At 43.1% G+C, this 14435-nt stretch overlaps 1 protein-coding gene across 1 annotated transcript in view; it reads right to left on the bottom strand.

Annotated features, from left to right (window-relative positions):
• The window catches only part of nr6a1a (nuclear receptor subfamily 6, group A, member 1a), a 103153-nt gene that overhangs the window by 75308 nt on the left and 13410 nt on the right, over positions 1-14435 (bottom strand). The window contains exon 2 of the mRNA XM_079515476.1: positions 8703-8750. Within this exon, the coding sequence (XP_079371602.1) occupies positions 8703-8750 (48 nt within the window). The remainder of the gene's footprint in view (positions 1-8702; positions 8751-14435) is intronic.

Raw genomic sequence — 14435 nt, 5'->3', positions numbered from 1 at the left:
GCGCGCCACTCGGTGGCGCGCTATGAGCTTGTAGATCTGCTATTTTTCAATAGCTAAAGCATAACATAATGCTAACACCAAAAGGGTTCCCGCCCAAAATGGGCAATCTCTCTGGGTTGCACACATGCACATGAAGTTAACCTGTAACCTCATAATCAGACCAAAAAAAAAAAAGGAAGATAGAAATCTAGCATAATATTTGAACACGATTCCACCGCATTTGGTGTGCATTTTGCTTTTTATTACCACAGTATTAAATAGATTCTCTTCAGGAAGCCAGACGACCACAATTCTTTTTGTTTCCTACTGTAAAAAAACCAATGCAGGCCACTCAAGAGTTTTCCAAAGACGTATATATGGTGAGTGGGCACACTTCTTCTTTTTGAAGACGTACTATCGATACAGTTAACCCATTTTGGGCGGGAACCCCTTTTGGTGTTTTAAACATTGTTATAATTTAGCTATTGAAAAATAGCAGATCTACAAGCTCATAGCGCGCCACCGAGTGGCGCGCTACGAGCTTGTAGGTCTGCTATTTTTGAAAAATCGTGAAAATATTTATTTCAGAAAACTGGAGGATTTAGAAGGATTTCTTAAAATTTTGAGGTACGTCTACATTAGGAGGACCACACACACAAAAGCCTGCTTGTTTATCCCTGCGGAGGTGGGCTTTGTCATCACACACTGTGAAGTTATGGGCACTGACACTGGGAACGACGTGACCCACTTCTCCCTGACCTGGAAACACTCCGCAGGCTTGACCCCGGCCGAGTCGAACGCCAACGCTAAGTTGCATCAAGCGAGAAGAAACAGAAAAGAAATGAAGGGCCGGCGGTGAATCAAATCTAGGCTAATCATGAATTATTAAAGGCTAAAATGACGAGAAAGCCCAGAGGTCAGCAGCGCGCTCCCAACAAATGCTTTCAGGCACTCACGCCATGATTGGCAAGTGAAATGGTGGGGTAACCCCTAGAGACAGAGGGAAAAAATAAAACAGTTTCGGTGTTTTAAGTGTTTGTTTTTTTTCTTCCTTCGAATAAGAACTCACCCTTTTCATTCGGAAGAAATCACAAAAATAGGAACCATCCACACACTGCCAAACCTAGCTTAGCCTACCATACCATACAGTATCTTTGATTATTTTTCTTCTTCTTTTTTTTAACGCAGAGAACACTACCAAATAATTAAGTGAGAAAGTGGTCTAAATTGTTCCAAGTGCCCCATCGAACAGGCCATAGATAAATAAATGAGAAACTGGTGATCTTAAGTGACTTCTGGACACAGCCGTATGAAGTTAGCCCAGTTATGTGAGGACAAAGGAAAAGCATGTGTTGGTACATTGCCAAGTAGTTCCATATGGGTGCTGAGTTCACTGGGTCCAAGCCACACGTGGGACCCATTTAACCTGTGGAAACTCTGCAATGTGTCTACTGCCCCCTTGTGGTCTTTTTCACACATTGCCACAGACCCCGAGGACAGAGGAGGAGGCCTCACTCAAGTCATGTATTAAGTCTAGACCTGTGCCCGACGTCGGGCCACCGGCCTACTTGGGAACGATGCGAGTTGGGAACCTAGTATGCGACACCCGTTGTCATACAAGCATTTACAAAGCCATCTACAACCCTAGATCATCTTAGGATTGATGTCCAATGCATGGCATTTTCAAAAGTATCTCTGCATATATTATGGCTCTTTACAAGCATCTGAGGATAGTTGAGATTATGGTATTTTGTGACCCAAATCTCATGATTTGAGCCATTTTCATTGCTAACTGAAGGTGGCGGGGGGGGGGGGGGATGTAATCACCTAATAATATTTATGTCACCATGTCTTTAGAACCATTCAAACCCGTGTACTTCTTTATGTTAACGAATAGCCTGTAAAATATCCAATATACAAGCTTGAGGCAACTTGCACATCTGCAATCATCCGCTGTTATAGAAAATGTAAGAATTAAATTCTTCAATCGTTTCATTCCCCCCCCCCCCCCCCCCATATAATCAGGGGTTCGATTTGTACAGTTGGAGGCCATCGATATTGTCCTATCGATACAGTTAACCCATTTTGGGCGGGAACCCCTTTTGGTGTTTTAAACATTGTTATAATTTAGCTATTGAAAAATAGCAGATCTACAAGCTCATAGCGCGCCACCGAGTGGCGCGCTACGAGCTTGTAGGTCTGCTATTTTTGAAAAATCGTGAAAATATTTATTTCAGAAAACTGGAGGATTTAGAAGGATTTTTTAACATTTTGAGGTCAGGCCTAAATGGGTCAAATAATAAGGGACAATATCGGTGGCACCCAACTGTAAGAGGAAAAAAACTAAAACACATCTCCACTGCGGGCCATAGAAATGAATGACAAGGGGGGATATCAAAAGCAGAGGCATGGCACCAGTGTTGTTTTCGTCGACTAAAACCAAGACGAAAAATGTTCGTCGACTACCTTTTTCCACTGATGAAAACAAAATGGAAACTAAATGAAAACTAAGCTACGATGACTAAAACAAAGACTAAATATACTGACAATTTCGTCAACAAATAAAAACTAGACTAAAATGTCACTAGTGGACAAGAGATCCAGTATAAGTAGCAGTAGAAAATAGCAGATCTACAAGCTCACAACGCGTCGCGCTGCGACGCGTTGTGGGCTTGTAGATCAGCTATTTTCAGCAAGTGAAAAAAAACTTCATTACGACGGCATCAAGGCCCACCAAAATACATTTTAGTCGACTAAATCAACCGTAGATTTAGTCGACTAAAATCTTATCACATTTAGTCGACCAAAACTAGACTAACACTAAGACATTCCAGGCGACTAAAATGTGACTAAAACTAAATGAAAACAATTCAAGAGACTATGACTAAAACTAAAATCAAAATTTGCTGCCAAAAACAACACTGCATGGCACCCCCAGCAAATTGACCTCTGCCTATATCATCATGACATGTCCAAAACAGGGATCATCTCATGGTTAAAACTGGTTAAAACTGGTTAAAACTGGTTCAGACTCACATCCACAGTGTTGTTTATTTTGTACTGCTTTGACAACAATTTTTTTAAACACCACGAAAATGGTGCCATGTGATGATTAATTAAGGTAGAAGGAGTAGTTCGCCCCAAAAAACTACTTATTTTCTAGTAATTTCACACACCATGAAGCCTTGAATTCATTCATTTTTTTGGGTCACATTCCAAAGCCAATAATTAAAGGACCACTTCACCACTTTTCAACTTCTCTTCCTATAATTGGTTTTAACTAATGTTCATGATAAAATACCACCATTTCTTCCTACTCAGTCTGTGTCTCATAGGAGGGCTGTGGGCAGTTCAGAAACCCGTCCACCAGTGACATCATCGATGGTGAATCCAAGCTAATAGAAACGGCAGGCTTTCTTTTCCTGAAAAGTTGCAATGCAAAAGTTGAAGCCATCGTTCTCACTATAATAAAAATCTAAATATATTTTAAAACAAATCTTGTTTAAAAAAAATCTGCCTAATGATGATGTCACTGGTGGACGGGTGTCCGAACTGCCCAAAGCCCTCCTATGAGACACAAACTGAGTAGGAAAAAATGGTGGTGTTTTATCATGAACATTAGTGAGGACCAATTCTATGAAGAGATGTTGAAAAGTGGTGAAGTGGTCCTTTAATTGAACTGAAACAATATATGGAGAAAGCTTTTTGTCATCATCATCATCAACAACACCACCACCACCACCACAGAGGAGCTGAATAATAGCGGACACACCCGGGGGCGAAGTTGAAGAGAGAAAGTCCTGTCCGTGCAGTGAATGGCCAGCTGGTAATGATTGACCATGGAACAGAGGCTAACCAAAGCCCCCTTGATAACCCTGCTAATGGCCTACTCAGCAGCGATTGGTCAGCCGTGTCCAGTGGGAGGAGGGCCCTTCGAACCGGGGACAGCGCTAGGTTGACACAGAGGTTGACACGGGGTAGGCAGGGCATATAGCCTATGACTGACGACGCGGCGTGGGGTGGGGTAGGCAGGGCATATAGCCTATGACTGACGACGCGGCGTGGGGTGGGGTAGGCAGGGCATATAGCCTATGACTGACGACGCGGCGTGGGGTAGGCAGGGCATATAGCCTATGACTGACGACGCGGCGTGGGGTAGGCAGGGCATATAGCCTATGACTGACGACGCGGCGTGGGGTGGGGTAGGCAGGGCTGGACATATAGCCTATATGACTATAGGCCTCGTCACGATTACACATTTTACGTTGACGATTAATTGTCACATTCAAATAATGGCCCGATTAGTGATTTAATTGTGTTTTCTTTTGCGTTGGAACATTGGAACGTCACAATTTGTATTTTTCGGTTTTCCTTTGAGGCTTTGTAATCACAAATTGTACGGGGCGGATATGACAAATGATACAAAGAAATCACTGACACATTTAATCATATAAATAACTTATTATTTCCAAAGGAAAAAAAAAAATGTACAAAATAGTGGAAATAGCAGATCTACAAGCTTGTAGATCTGCTATTTTGAAAAATGTTTGAAAATGTATGGACACTTTTCAACATGGAAACAATTATTATCTCAAATAATTGCGATTAGGCGATTATGTAATGATTGTGACAGCCCTACCCATGACTGACGACGACATAGGGTAGGCAGGGCATAGCCTATGGCCTCTAGACATGTTCATTGGTCTGAAAACCTTTCCAATTCTAACAAAAAAAACACGTATTTTCTTTACATTTTGCTATGTATAAAACCGAATATGTGGATCTCGGGAACGGCATGGCTCCCATATTGATCTCGGGCCAACGGGTGGGCCAATCCGTGATGTCAGTCGCCATATTATGACGACATATCTGTGATGTATATGACTCCAAATTTGGGAAAAGTTAGAGCCCTGTTGACTTTCATTATAAAATTAATATATTTGAAAGGGGGGGGGGGGGGGGATAGTGGATTGCACGTCTTCGGCCGATTGGAGTTATGCACAAAATATGTTTGACCCTCGGTCCAGCGGTTTATGAGATTAGCTCAGAGTCTCTGGAAACACAGACAGACCCAATCGGATGACTATAGCCTCCTTGCAGAGCCTCTCCATAAAAAGGACTGCAACCGTTGCTTGTCTGGTGGGTTTACAATCCTACAAACTGTGCCTTTGACCCAGATTTGATCCCTTAGATTTCCATGCATGCCATTTATTTGTCTTCTTTATTTCGTCATCTTTCTTTGCTGTCGTTTTGTCTTGCATATGTAGAAAGTGTGGGCCAACCGTTTTGAGCATATTGTTGCATTTTCTTTCGCATTTTTCCAGCACCTCAGGGAGCAACAGCTGTGCACAGGACACATTCTTATAGGTTTATAACCCAATTTAAACACAGATGAATGGTTGGTTGCTAAATTAAAATCATTGGTCCAAAAACAAAAAAGACCAATTGATATATCAGTTTGGCTAATATCAGCAATTATCTGACTATGACATTCTGGTGTCCATATTTGGAGCAAACCTTTAATAATAAAATATATTATAGCTGATCTACAAGCTTGTAAGGATATACAGCCGAGCCGAGTTCTGTAAAGAAAAAGTAAGTATTATATTTGTTTGTTTCCTTGTTCATTATATAATTAAAGTGACATGTTTTCATATCGAAACATTTATATATATATATATATATATTTTTTTTTACTTAATGTGATATGTAGTGAAATGTTCATAAAAGGATACTTTTAAGATTTTCATATTGATTTCAAGATTTCGCACTTTCTAGCAAAAATATCGGTCGAAACATTGCTAATCGGTGGTGTAGGACTAGGAGTCTCAGAAATTGCGATTGGCATCAGACCCAAAGATCTAGCATTGCATTCTGTTATACTTTAGCTATTGAAAAATAGCAGATCTACAAGCTCATAGCGCGCCACCGAGTGGCGCGCTATGAACTTGTAGGTCTGCTATTTTTGAAAAATCGTAATTGTCAGATTGTCTACTACATATTTTGGCAGTGCAGGCTGGCGGTTTGACAGAGACCGACGCGAGGGCCACATGGGGCCCCATCACAATAACAAGTGGGGGTTCCGACTAAAATTACGCTTCCCTTTGGGGTTCTCTTCTGGGTGCGTTTGAGAGGTGAGAGATTAGGACTTCTACATCTACAGAGGTAGTAAGTAGTCTTGGAGAAAAAAAACAGCTGTTGCTAACTCAGCTATTTGGCCTCCTGACCTGTGTTTTGGTCACTGAATGGGGGTCTCTGAATTCCCACCCCTGTCAGAACATTTACAAGCTCGAGGAGCCCTCGCCTCCGCCACCCCCACGCAAGCCCTCCAACCCGCTACAGCCCCTTGACCTCCACGTCACCCTTTGCCCACTACGTGCACCGAGGCATCCTGGGAGGAGAATAGGGCCGAGGAGGGCTGTGTGAGTGAGCCCACCTCCTCAAGTTTACAACCCAATCAGGCCCGGACCTCATAAATCCATGCCTCCTCTCGTAGTGCACAACAATGCTGGCCATTCTGTGTGTGTGCGTGCGCGCGTGTGTGTGTGTGTGTGTGTGTGTGTGCAGGTTTTTTAATAGCGCCCTTTCCCCAACCTCGTGCATCCTTCCACTGCTTCTTCACGAGTGCCCCGAGGTTTATGGAGGGCCGGGTACTACAGAGAGTGCCGATGAGAAAGCCCCCGGTTGGTTGGTTGGTTGGTCGGTCGGTCGGTCCGGGGAAGAACTGCCCTGCACACAATCAGGTCAGCGCGGAGTCACGGCGAGGTCGCACGGGGTCAGGAGTTTCTGAACTGAGTCTAACCTCTGACCCCTCCTCCGGTGCCACCTGGCGCTGCACTCACGGCCGGAGGAGTCCCAAAGTGAACTTCGCCTGAACCTGGACCTTAACATTGGACCATTCCCCCTAACCCTAAACCCCGGCCAGGCCCTTCCCTTCCCTTCCTGCTTCTGACCGCTTGGGTCTTGCAGATTTTTAACCACAACAACCTTGGTGTCCCTATTTTGGGCATGTCATTATTGGGGGGGGGTCTAAGATTTCCCCCCCCAAAAATGTGAAAATAGCACATCTACAAGCTCACAACATGCTGCAATGCAACCCCTCTCTCTTCTTCCCCGTCTTGTGAAAAAAGCCACGATGGGAACTATGCACAAAAACGAATTTCACCCACTTTTTTACTTGTAAAACTGTGATGTGACAATAAAGCCGATTCTGTTGTGAGCTTGTGATCTTGTGTTTGTTGTTGCTGCAAAACAACACCATCATACAATGCCAACCGGCACAAAATAGCCGCTCATAGCCGTAGAGCTGTTCTTATCCAGAGCAACTTACAACTTGTGTTGTGAGCAGAGCAGACAGCGACTCGCTTCAAAACAACACATGGCTGCAGACGAACACACTGGCTCTCCTTGCAGGGATCACACTTGTAACCTTTCCGTTATAGGACCCTTTAACCACCGAGTGACCCTGCTGCTCACATGGCCCAACTCAGTCCACAGAACGACTAAAACACAGACGGAACGGAACAACTGAGACGAGCCCGTCTTTCATGGTTTCTGGAAATTGGTTTTGTTCCTCAAAGAAAAAAAAGAAAAAAAACCCATAAAAGGTCTTGCATGAATGTAATATATTGTACCTTGATATGCCGCTATACCTATTTTGTTTTTAATTGTACTGCATGTATGTTTTGCATTTATTTTCATCCCCACTGCCAAGGATACCACTTGTGTCTTGTTTTGTACGTCTCTAAATGTTATGATGAATTGAACAAGGTGGACCCTCTTGTAAACAAGTCTAGTGCTTAATTGGTCGTCCACTCACAGTCAACAGTTTTTTGTATTGAGTTGTGCTTGAAATGTACTGTAATTCTGCAAACTGTTAATAAATACTTCAATCAATCCACATATCAGAGTACCGTAGATTGCTGTTACATTATTGTTGAGCCAATACTGCCCTCTTGTGGTATATAATGGAATTACATGTCATACATAAAACTGGCCATCTTCACCACTAGAGCCTGATCTTTAGCTAAGGTTTTACCAATAGCGACCCACATACTCGCCTATACTTTCCAATGCAATTATTATACTTGTACTGTCGGGGCCCAAAGCACTAACCCTAACCCTCGTATGCCATTTACTACTGCAATTTACCTGACTGACATGGTGAGAGAATTCAATATGGGTTACACAGCATTAGCTGAAAGTAGTAACTAGTATTACATAATTGAGCATGAAATTGAACATGGTAAATGTTGTGGATGTTGTTCGACATACGTGAAAACGCAGGATGAGACGATACAAACATGCAGTAGAGTAGAGCAGGGGTTCTCAACCCGTGGGTCGCGACCCCTCGGGGGGTCGCCAAAATATTTCAGGGGGTCCCCAAATTATTTTCAAATTTTTTAAATTTATTTTCACGATTTTTCAAAAATAGCAGACCTACAAGCTCGTAGCGCGCCACTCGGTGGCGCGCTATGAGCTTGTAGATCTGCTATTTTTCAATAGCTAAATTATAACAATGCTTAAAACACCAAAATGGTATAAGGTTATTGTAGCAGTCAATTTATATTGGGGGTCGGGAGGGGGCGGGGCGGGGGTCCCGAGACATTGCCAAAGCATTTCCGGGGGTCCCCGGACAAAAACGTTGAGAACCCCTGGAGTAGAGTAATGTTCTGGACAACGCTGACTGCGGAGACTAAAAGGGTATGGTTTGATGAACTCACCCATGCCGTCATTCTGTTCCACCTCCAGAGGATGGTCACCATAAAAGCCTGGAAAACAGAACACAGGGAAAGATGAGCTCATAGTGTCAGTGACAGTTCATTATAATTGGCTCTCGTTTGTTTTTGTGTGGTGACGTGCAGCTGAAAAAGAGTACTGGACAAATTTGCAGCAGTAGCCAAAAACAAACAAAGAGAGAGAGTCAATACAATTGATACTGATTAAAAAGAAAATCACAGGGACACATTTAACAGTTTTCTGAAAAACCTCATGTTTCTATATCAGTGGTTCTCAAACGGTTTCATGTCAAGGACCCCCAAATTGGCCCAGGCGGTGGCGTAACCGTCTGGGCACCCGACTGGTAATCCAGTCGCAGTGTGCCACGGGTTCGACTCCCGAGCCTTTACTGCATGTCTTCCCCCATCTCTCTCCCGTTTCCTGTCAGCCTACTGTCTGTCCCTTCAAAAACCAATAAAAGGCGTAAGCCGCAAAAAAATATCTTAAAAAAAAAAAAAAAGGGACCCCAAATTTGGCCCCAAACCCCCGTATTTGGCCGCCGACCCCCATCGGAAAATATGTTGTTCCAGTGGACACCCCCAGAAGCAAAGATTTGAGTTAAAAACGTTCACTCTGAAAGAATATATATTCAAAGATTTGTGCCACATTTTCACGATTTTTCAAAAATAGCAGACCTACAAGCTCGTAGCGCGCCACTCGGTGGCGCGCTATGAGCTTGTAGATCTGCTATTTTTCCAATAGCTAAATTATAATATAATGTTTAAAACACCAAAAGGGGTTAAACACTTTGCGTGAACACAAATGAGAAAGATTCAATCCTGCGGAATTGCGAGTGTGGTTGCCTATCTCTATAGGAATATTGTTCAATTAGAATAGTTGAGTTGGGTGTGTCATCATATACTGTCCAATCAGATGAGGGCAAAGGCCTTGGGAAGAGTTCCGAAACACTGGCCAATCGGAGGGGAGAATAGAGTTATTCCACGATTTAAACTATTTCAAACGATTTAAGTGCTGGAGTGCAATAACAATAAATAGTTATTAAACTTGTTTTTGGAAAGGTGCTATATAAATAAAGTTATTATTATTATTATTTAAAGGAGCATTCAGTGATTTGGGTGATTTGGAAAACCACCCAGTCCGCCCCGGTAACAAAATGTGCACATGCACGCACTACAGTGGGGGGAAGTGCAACAGGCCAACAGCATGTGCACCAAGGCTCGATCATGATTGGAGGAAGGCCCCTCTCATCCTGATTGGATGAAGGCTTTGCCACCCGCCACCAAAACTGAAACTAGGGTTTATTGACCCCAGGGGCTCACTGGGGACAGGGAGGAACTCCTTATATGGTCAGCACACTCTATAGTAGGGGGGATTATCCAAAAAATAAGAAAAAATAAGTGGTATTTGAATTAAGTGAAATCACTGAATATACCTTTAACCACATGAACCCAAGCAACCCTATTTTGGGGCATGTCTGGGCATGATTAGGGGACATTCGAGATACACGCTCACAATGTTCTGCAATGCCACACAGCGTATTGTCAACTAGAGGGGGCTAAGCGGTAAGTATAGACCGCTGGGGGACCCTGGACAGACGTAACAACGTAAATGGGGTATGACTGTATTCTGACAAAAAGGTTGTGTATAAAGTAGTTCACAAGTAGTGAAAATAGCAGATCTACAAGCTGACTGAGCTTGTAATAGCAGATCTACAAGCTGACTGAGCTTGTAATAGCAGATCTACAAGCTGACTGAGCTTGTAATAGCAGATCTACAAGCTGACTGAGCTTGTAATAGCAGATCTACAAGCTGACTGAGCTTGTAGATCTGCTATTTTCAGTAGTTCCCGGGCAAACATCTATAATTTCTCTTTTGGGGGAACCAACCACTGCTCTATATATAGTATAGTGTCTGTGAACAAAAAGAAACTCCAAAGACTTTTTTTCTTTTCTTTAACCAAATCAAATGTGGAGATTTCAATTGTGGGTTCCCAACTTCCCACAATTGAAATCTCCACAGTTGGCACCAATATGAACCAAAACTAAATCTGCATTGGAAACGACATGGCTGTAATGTTGTGGATCTTGGACTTCATATGGCTATAGACAAATTCACAGAGGGTTACCTACCTGGGTGCGGCCATTACTGACGTGTACCATTAAGTGCAGCAGCACTGATTAGCTACACCTGGCCTACGGAGCACCTGCTCCATGGATTACACCTCAATGGGCGCCCAGGGCACGCCTCTGTGAATTCGTCTATAGCCTGTGTGACCCAAGTCATCAATAACATCTGTCATCTCTATGACATAAACCAATCACTTCAACTTTGGAAAAGGTTTCACCACTCGGTGGCGCGCTATGAGCTTGTAGATCTGCTATTTTTCAATAGCTAAATTATAACATCATTCTTAAAACACCAAAAGGGGTTCCCGCCCAAAATGGGCTGAAGGCACGCTGCGTCGCTGCCCGAGTGACGTCACTCATGTGACTCCTCCATGTCTCTCGCTGTCACTCAAGTGACTATACTGGCCAATCACAGCGCGTCTTTTCCGGGACTTATGTTACACACGCTGAAGCTTGACAAGCTTCCGCTCATTGAAGGCAAATGCTTTGCAAGGAATCTCGGGAAAATTGTGCCTTTCAATTCAGTATTTTAGCTGTGACGTGAGCGCCCCCTCATCAGATACTTCCGGGTCCTACTTTTGTGTCCCCATAGAGTTATACTGTGACGCTCCGTCGGACTAAATCTGAGACGAAAACAACCACGAAAGTCTCATTTTACCGCTTTGCTCGCAACAACAAAGCTGCGCTGCTCTCCCAAATCTGGCTGTGACAGGCCGTCTGCCCCACACTGGATACTATCGCCATTAGATTCAACATACTCAAGCCTGCAAACATTCTAAATATGCCCCCAAAATATTTTACTGAGCAAATGGACTGTTACCACTAATGATAATAATAGACTTTATTGTCTCCACATCATATCTTTTTTTTGTCATGGACACTTGTACAAAACATTAATAATTCTACTCGAGTTGGAAGCATTAAGACCCATTTTAACCCTCAATGGCTTCCTTTCTGAAAAATAACATAATTGTAAAAAGATTCACGCGTTTAGATATTATATTTACAATGAGATGCGGACGGGAGCTGGTGCCACTTGGACCCGGACGTAACGTAGCACTACAAAAATGACGTCGGACTTAAATACTGAATTGTGACACGCGCCACAGAGCCGGAAGGAACGTCTATATGTCTATGGAGCAACCACCAGCCCGCCACCACCCACTGAGTTCAATGGACAGGCGGTGCCATCTTGAGAGGTCTTCAGCTATTATTTTCAAATGGTGTGACGTCACGTTCTCATTACATAAAGAGTAAGACTGATGCTTGTTCTGTGATTAAAGACTAAATGGAGAAAAGAAAAATGGAGCATATCCACGTGGTCATATAATATAGTACAGCGGATTACCAAAAAATTGTGCACTTTTTCAAAAAAGCATGAAACTTTTACCATAGTTAGATGATACCATGAGGTGTATTTTCAGATGTGGAGTCAAGTCAGATTTGACCCCTGAGGCCCGGTAGAGCATAATATGTGACCAATACCCATAACATCCTATATAAGGCAAAAAAGTCCAAATTTCATCATTCTTTAAGTAGCATGTGACATATGAAACTAGGGTGATTTCATGATGCTGAATCCATTCCAAGCATTAGTTTTGCAAAAAAACACTCATTGGGCTAAAAACGGCCAATGCCGTCATCACAAATTGATGATGCCAGCACATTTGGGCAACTGGGCATGGCCGTTTTAAGCCCAATGAGTGTTTTTTTTGCAAAACTAATGCTTGGAATGGATTCAGAATCATGCAAACACCCTAGTTTCATATGTCACATGCTACTTAAAGAATGATGAAATTTGGACTTTTTTGCCTTATATAGGATGTTATGGGTATTGGTCACATATTATGCTCTACCGGGCCTCAGGGGTCAAATCTGACTTGACTCCACATCTGAAAATACACCTCATGATATCATCTAACTATGGTAGAAGTTTCATGCTTTTTTGAAAAAGTGCACAATACCTCTTGTATTGGGGTATAAGCCGCTGTACTAATAGGACATACTTGACGATAGATGCCAAAACAATTCTCGTGTAACCGTTTTTATTTAAAAAGTCCTTAATTACTTCCTGCCAAACTCATCCATACCCGGATAATATACGCACACCCAAACTAATAAGCTTCAATACATTTTAACCCATTTTGGGCGGGAACCCCTTTTGGTGTTAGCATTATGTTATGCTTTAGCTATTGAAAAATAGCAGATCTACAAGCTCATAGCGCGCCACCGAGTGGCGCGCTATGAGCTTGTAAGTCTGCTATTTTTGAAAAATCGAAGAACGACTGACATAGAAACATAGCTTTTTCAGAAAGCTGTCAGGATGTAGAAGACATTTTTAGAATCTGATCTCAGGACGGTCAAAATGGGTTAAGATACCAACGCAACCCACTGCGGAGAAACTATATGAAAGCTCCCGTCCATCGATTGGTCATTATATCTCTGTAGCACTCTACACAGTCTATATAGGCTAAGTCAATATACTGTATTGCCATTGCCAAGCATTTAAATCAAGTCTTTTATAACTTTGCACCATTTGAGACCAGTCTCTACTGGCATTCTCATTTCTCAATGGAAATAATCATATTTGAACTGGGAACACCCACACCCCGACAAGCACTTGTATGTGAATTGTAGAGTTGCGGCAATAGCTGATCTACAAGCTCACATTGTGGTATTTGTGGCCAATGTTTGACCCGTTTTTATATACAAACATATAGTAACGTTTGTAATTACTTTTGATGCAGTTAATGGTCTTTTATTTCTTTTTATTACATTTATTAAAGTGTCACTATACGGTCATCAACCCACAGGTTGATGTGGGTGTTGTGCATGCCCTGAGCCCACTCCGCCTAGGTACAGCATACAGAGGAGAGAGAGCCACAGGTTGATGTGGGTGTTGTGCATGCCCTGAGCCCACTCAGCCCAGGTACAGCATACAGAGGAGAGAGAGCCACAGGTTGATGTGGGTGTTGTGCATGCCCTGAGCCCACTCAGCCCAGGTACAGCATACAGAGATGAGAGAGCCACAGGTTGATGTGGGTGTTGTGCATGCCCTGAGCCCACTCCGCCCAGGTACAGCATACAGAGGAGAGAGAGCCACAGGTTGATGTGGGTGTTGTGCATGCCCTGAGCCCACTCAGCCCCGGTACAGCATACAGAGGAGAGAGAGCCACAGGTTGATGTGGGTGTTGTGCATGCCCTGAGCCCACTCAGCCCAGGTACAGCATACAGAGGAGAGAGAGCCACAGGTTGATGTGGGTGTTGTGCATGCCCTGAGCCCACTCAGCCCAGGTACAGCATACAGAGGAGAGAGAGCCAGTGTTGCCAACTCTCGTGAGAGAAATAAGCCAACCCACCTCCAAAAGCAAGCCAAAAACAAGCAAACTCTTGCGAGAGAAATATAAGCCAAATCTCCCCTCGACAAAAAACGAAACAAGCCCAATAATATGGCCATATATAATCCCAATAAAAAAAAAGATTTGATGCCTGCATAAATACTATGTATATTGTCTATAATAATTAATGTTTTTGGTGTCTATACTATTACACACATACGGTACTTTAGCCAGGGCTTAATAAGTAGAGACA

Source organism: Electrona antarctica (assembly GCF_951216825.1).
Source record: "Electrona antarctica genome assembly, chromosome: 12".
In the NCBI taxonomy this organism is placed as follows: Eukaryota; Metazoa; Chordata; class Actinopteri; order Myctophiformes; family Myctophidae; genus Electrona; species Electrona antarctica.
This window is presented reverse-complemented; position numbering and strand designations above follow the sequence as displayed.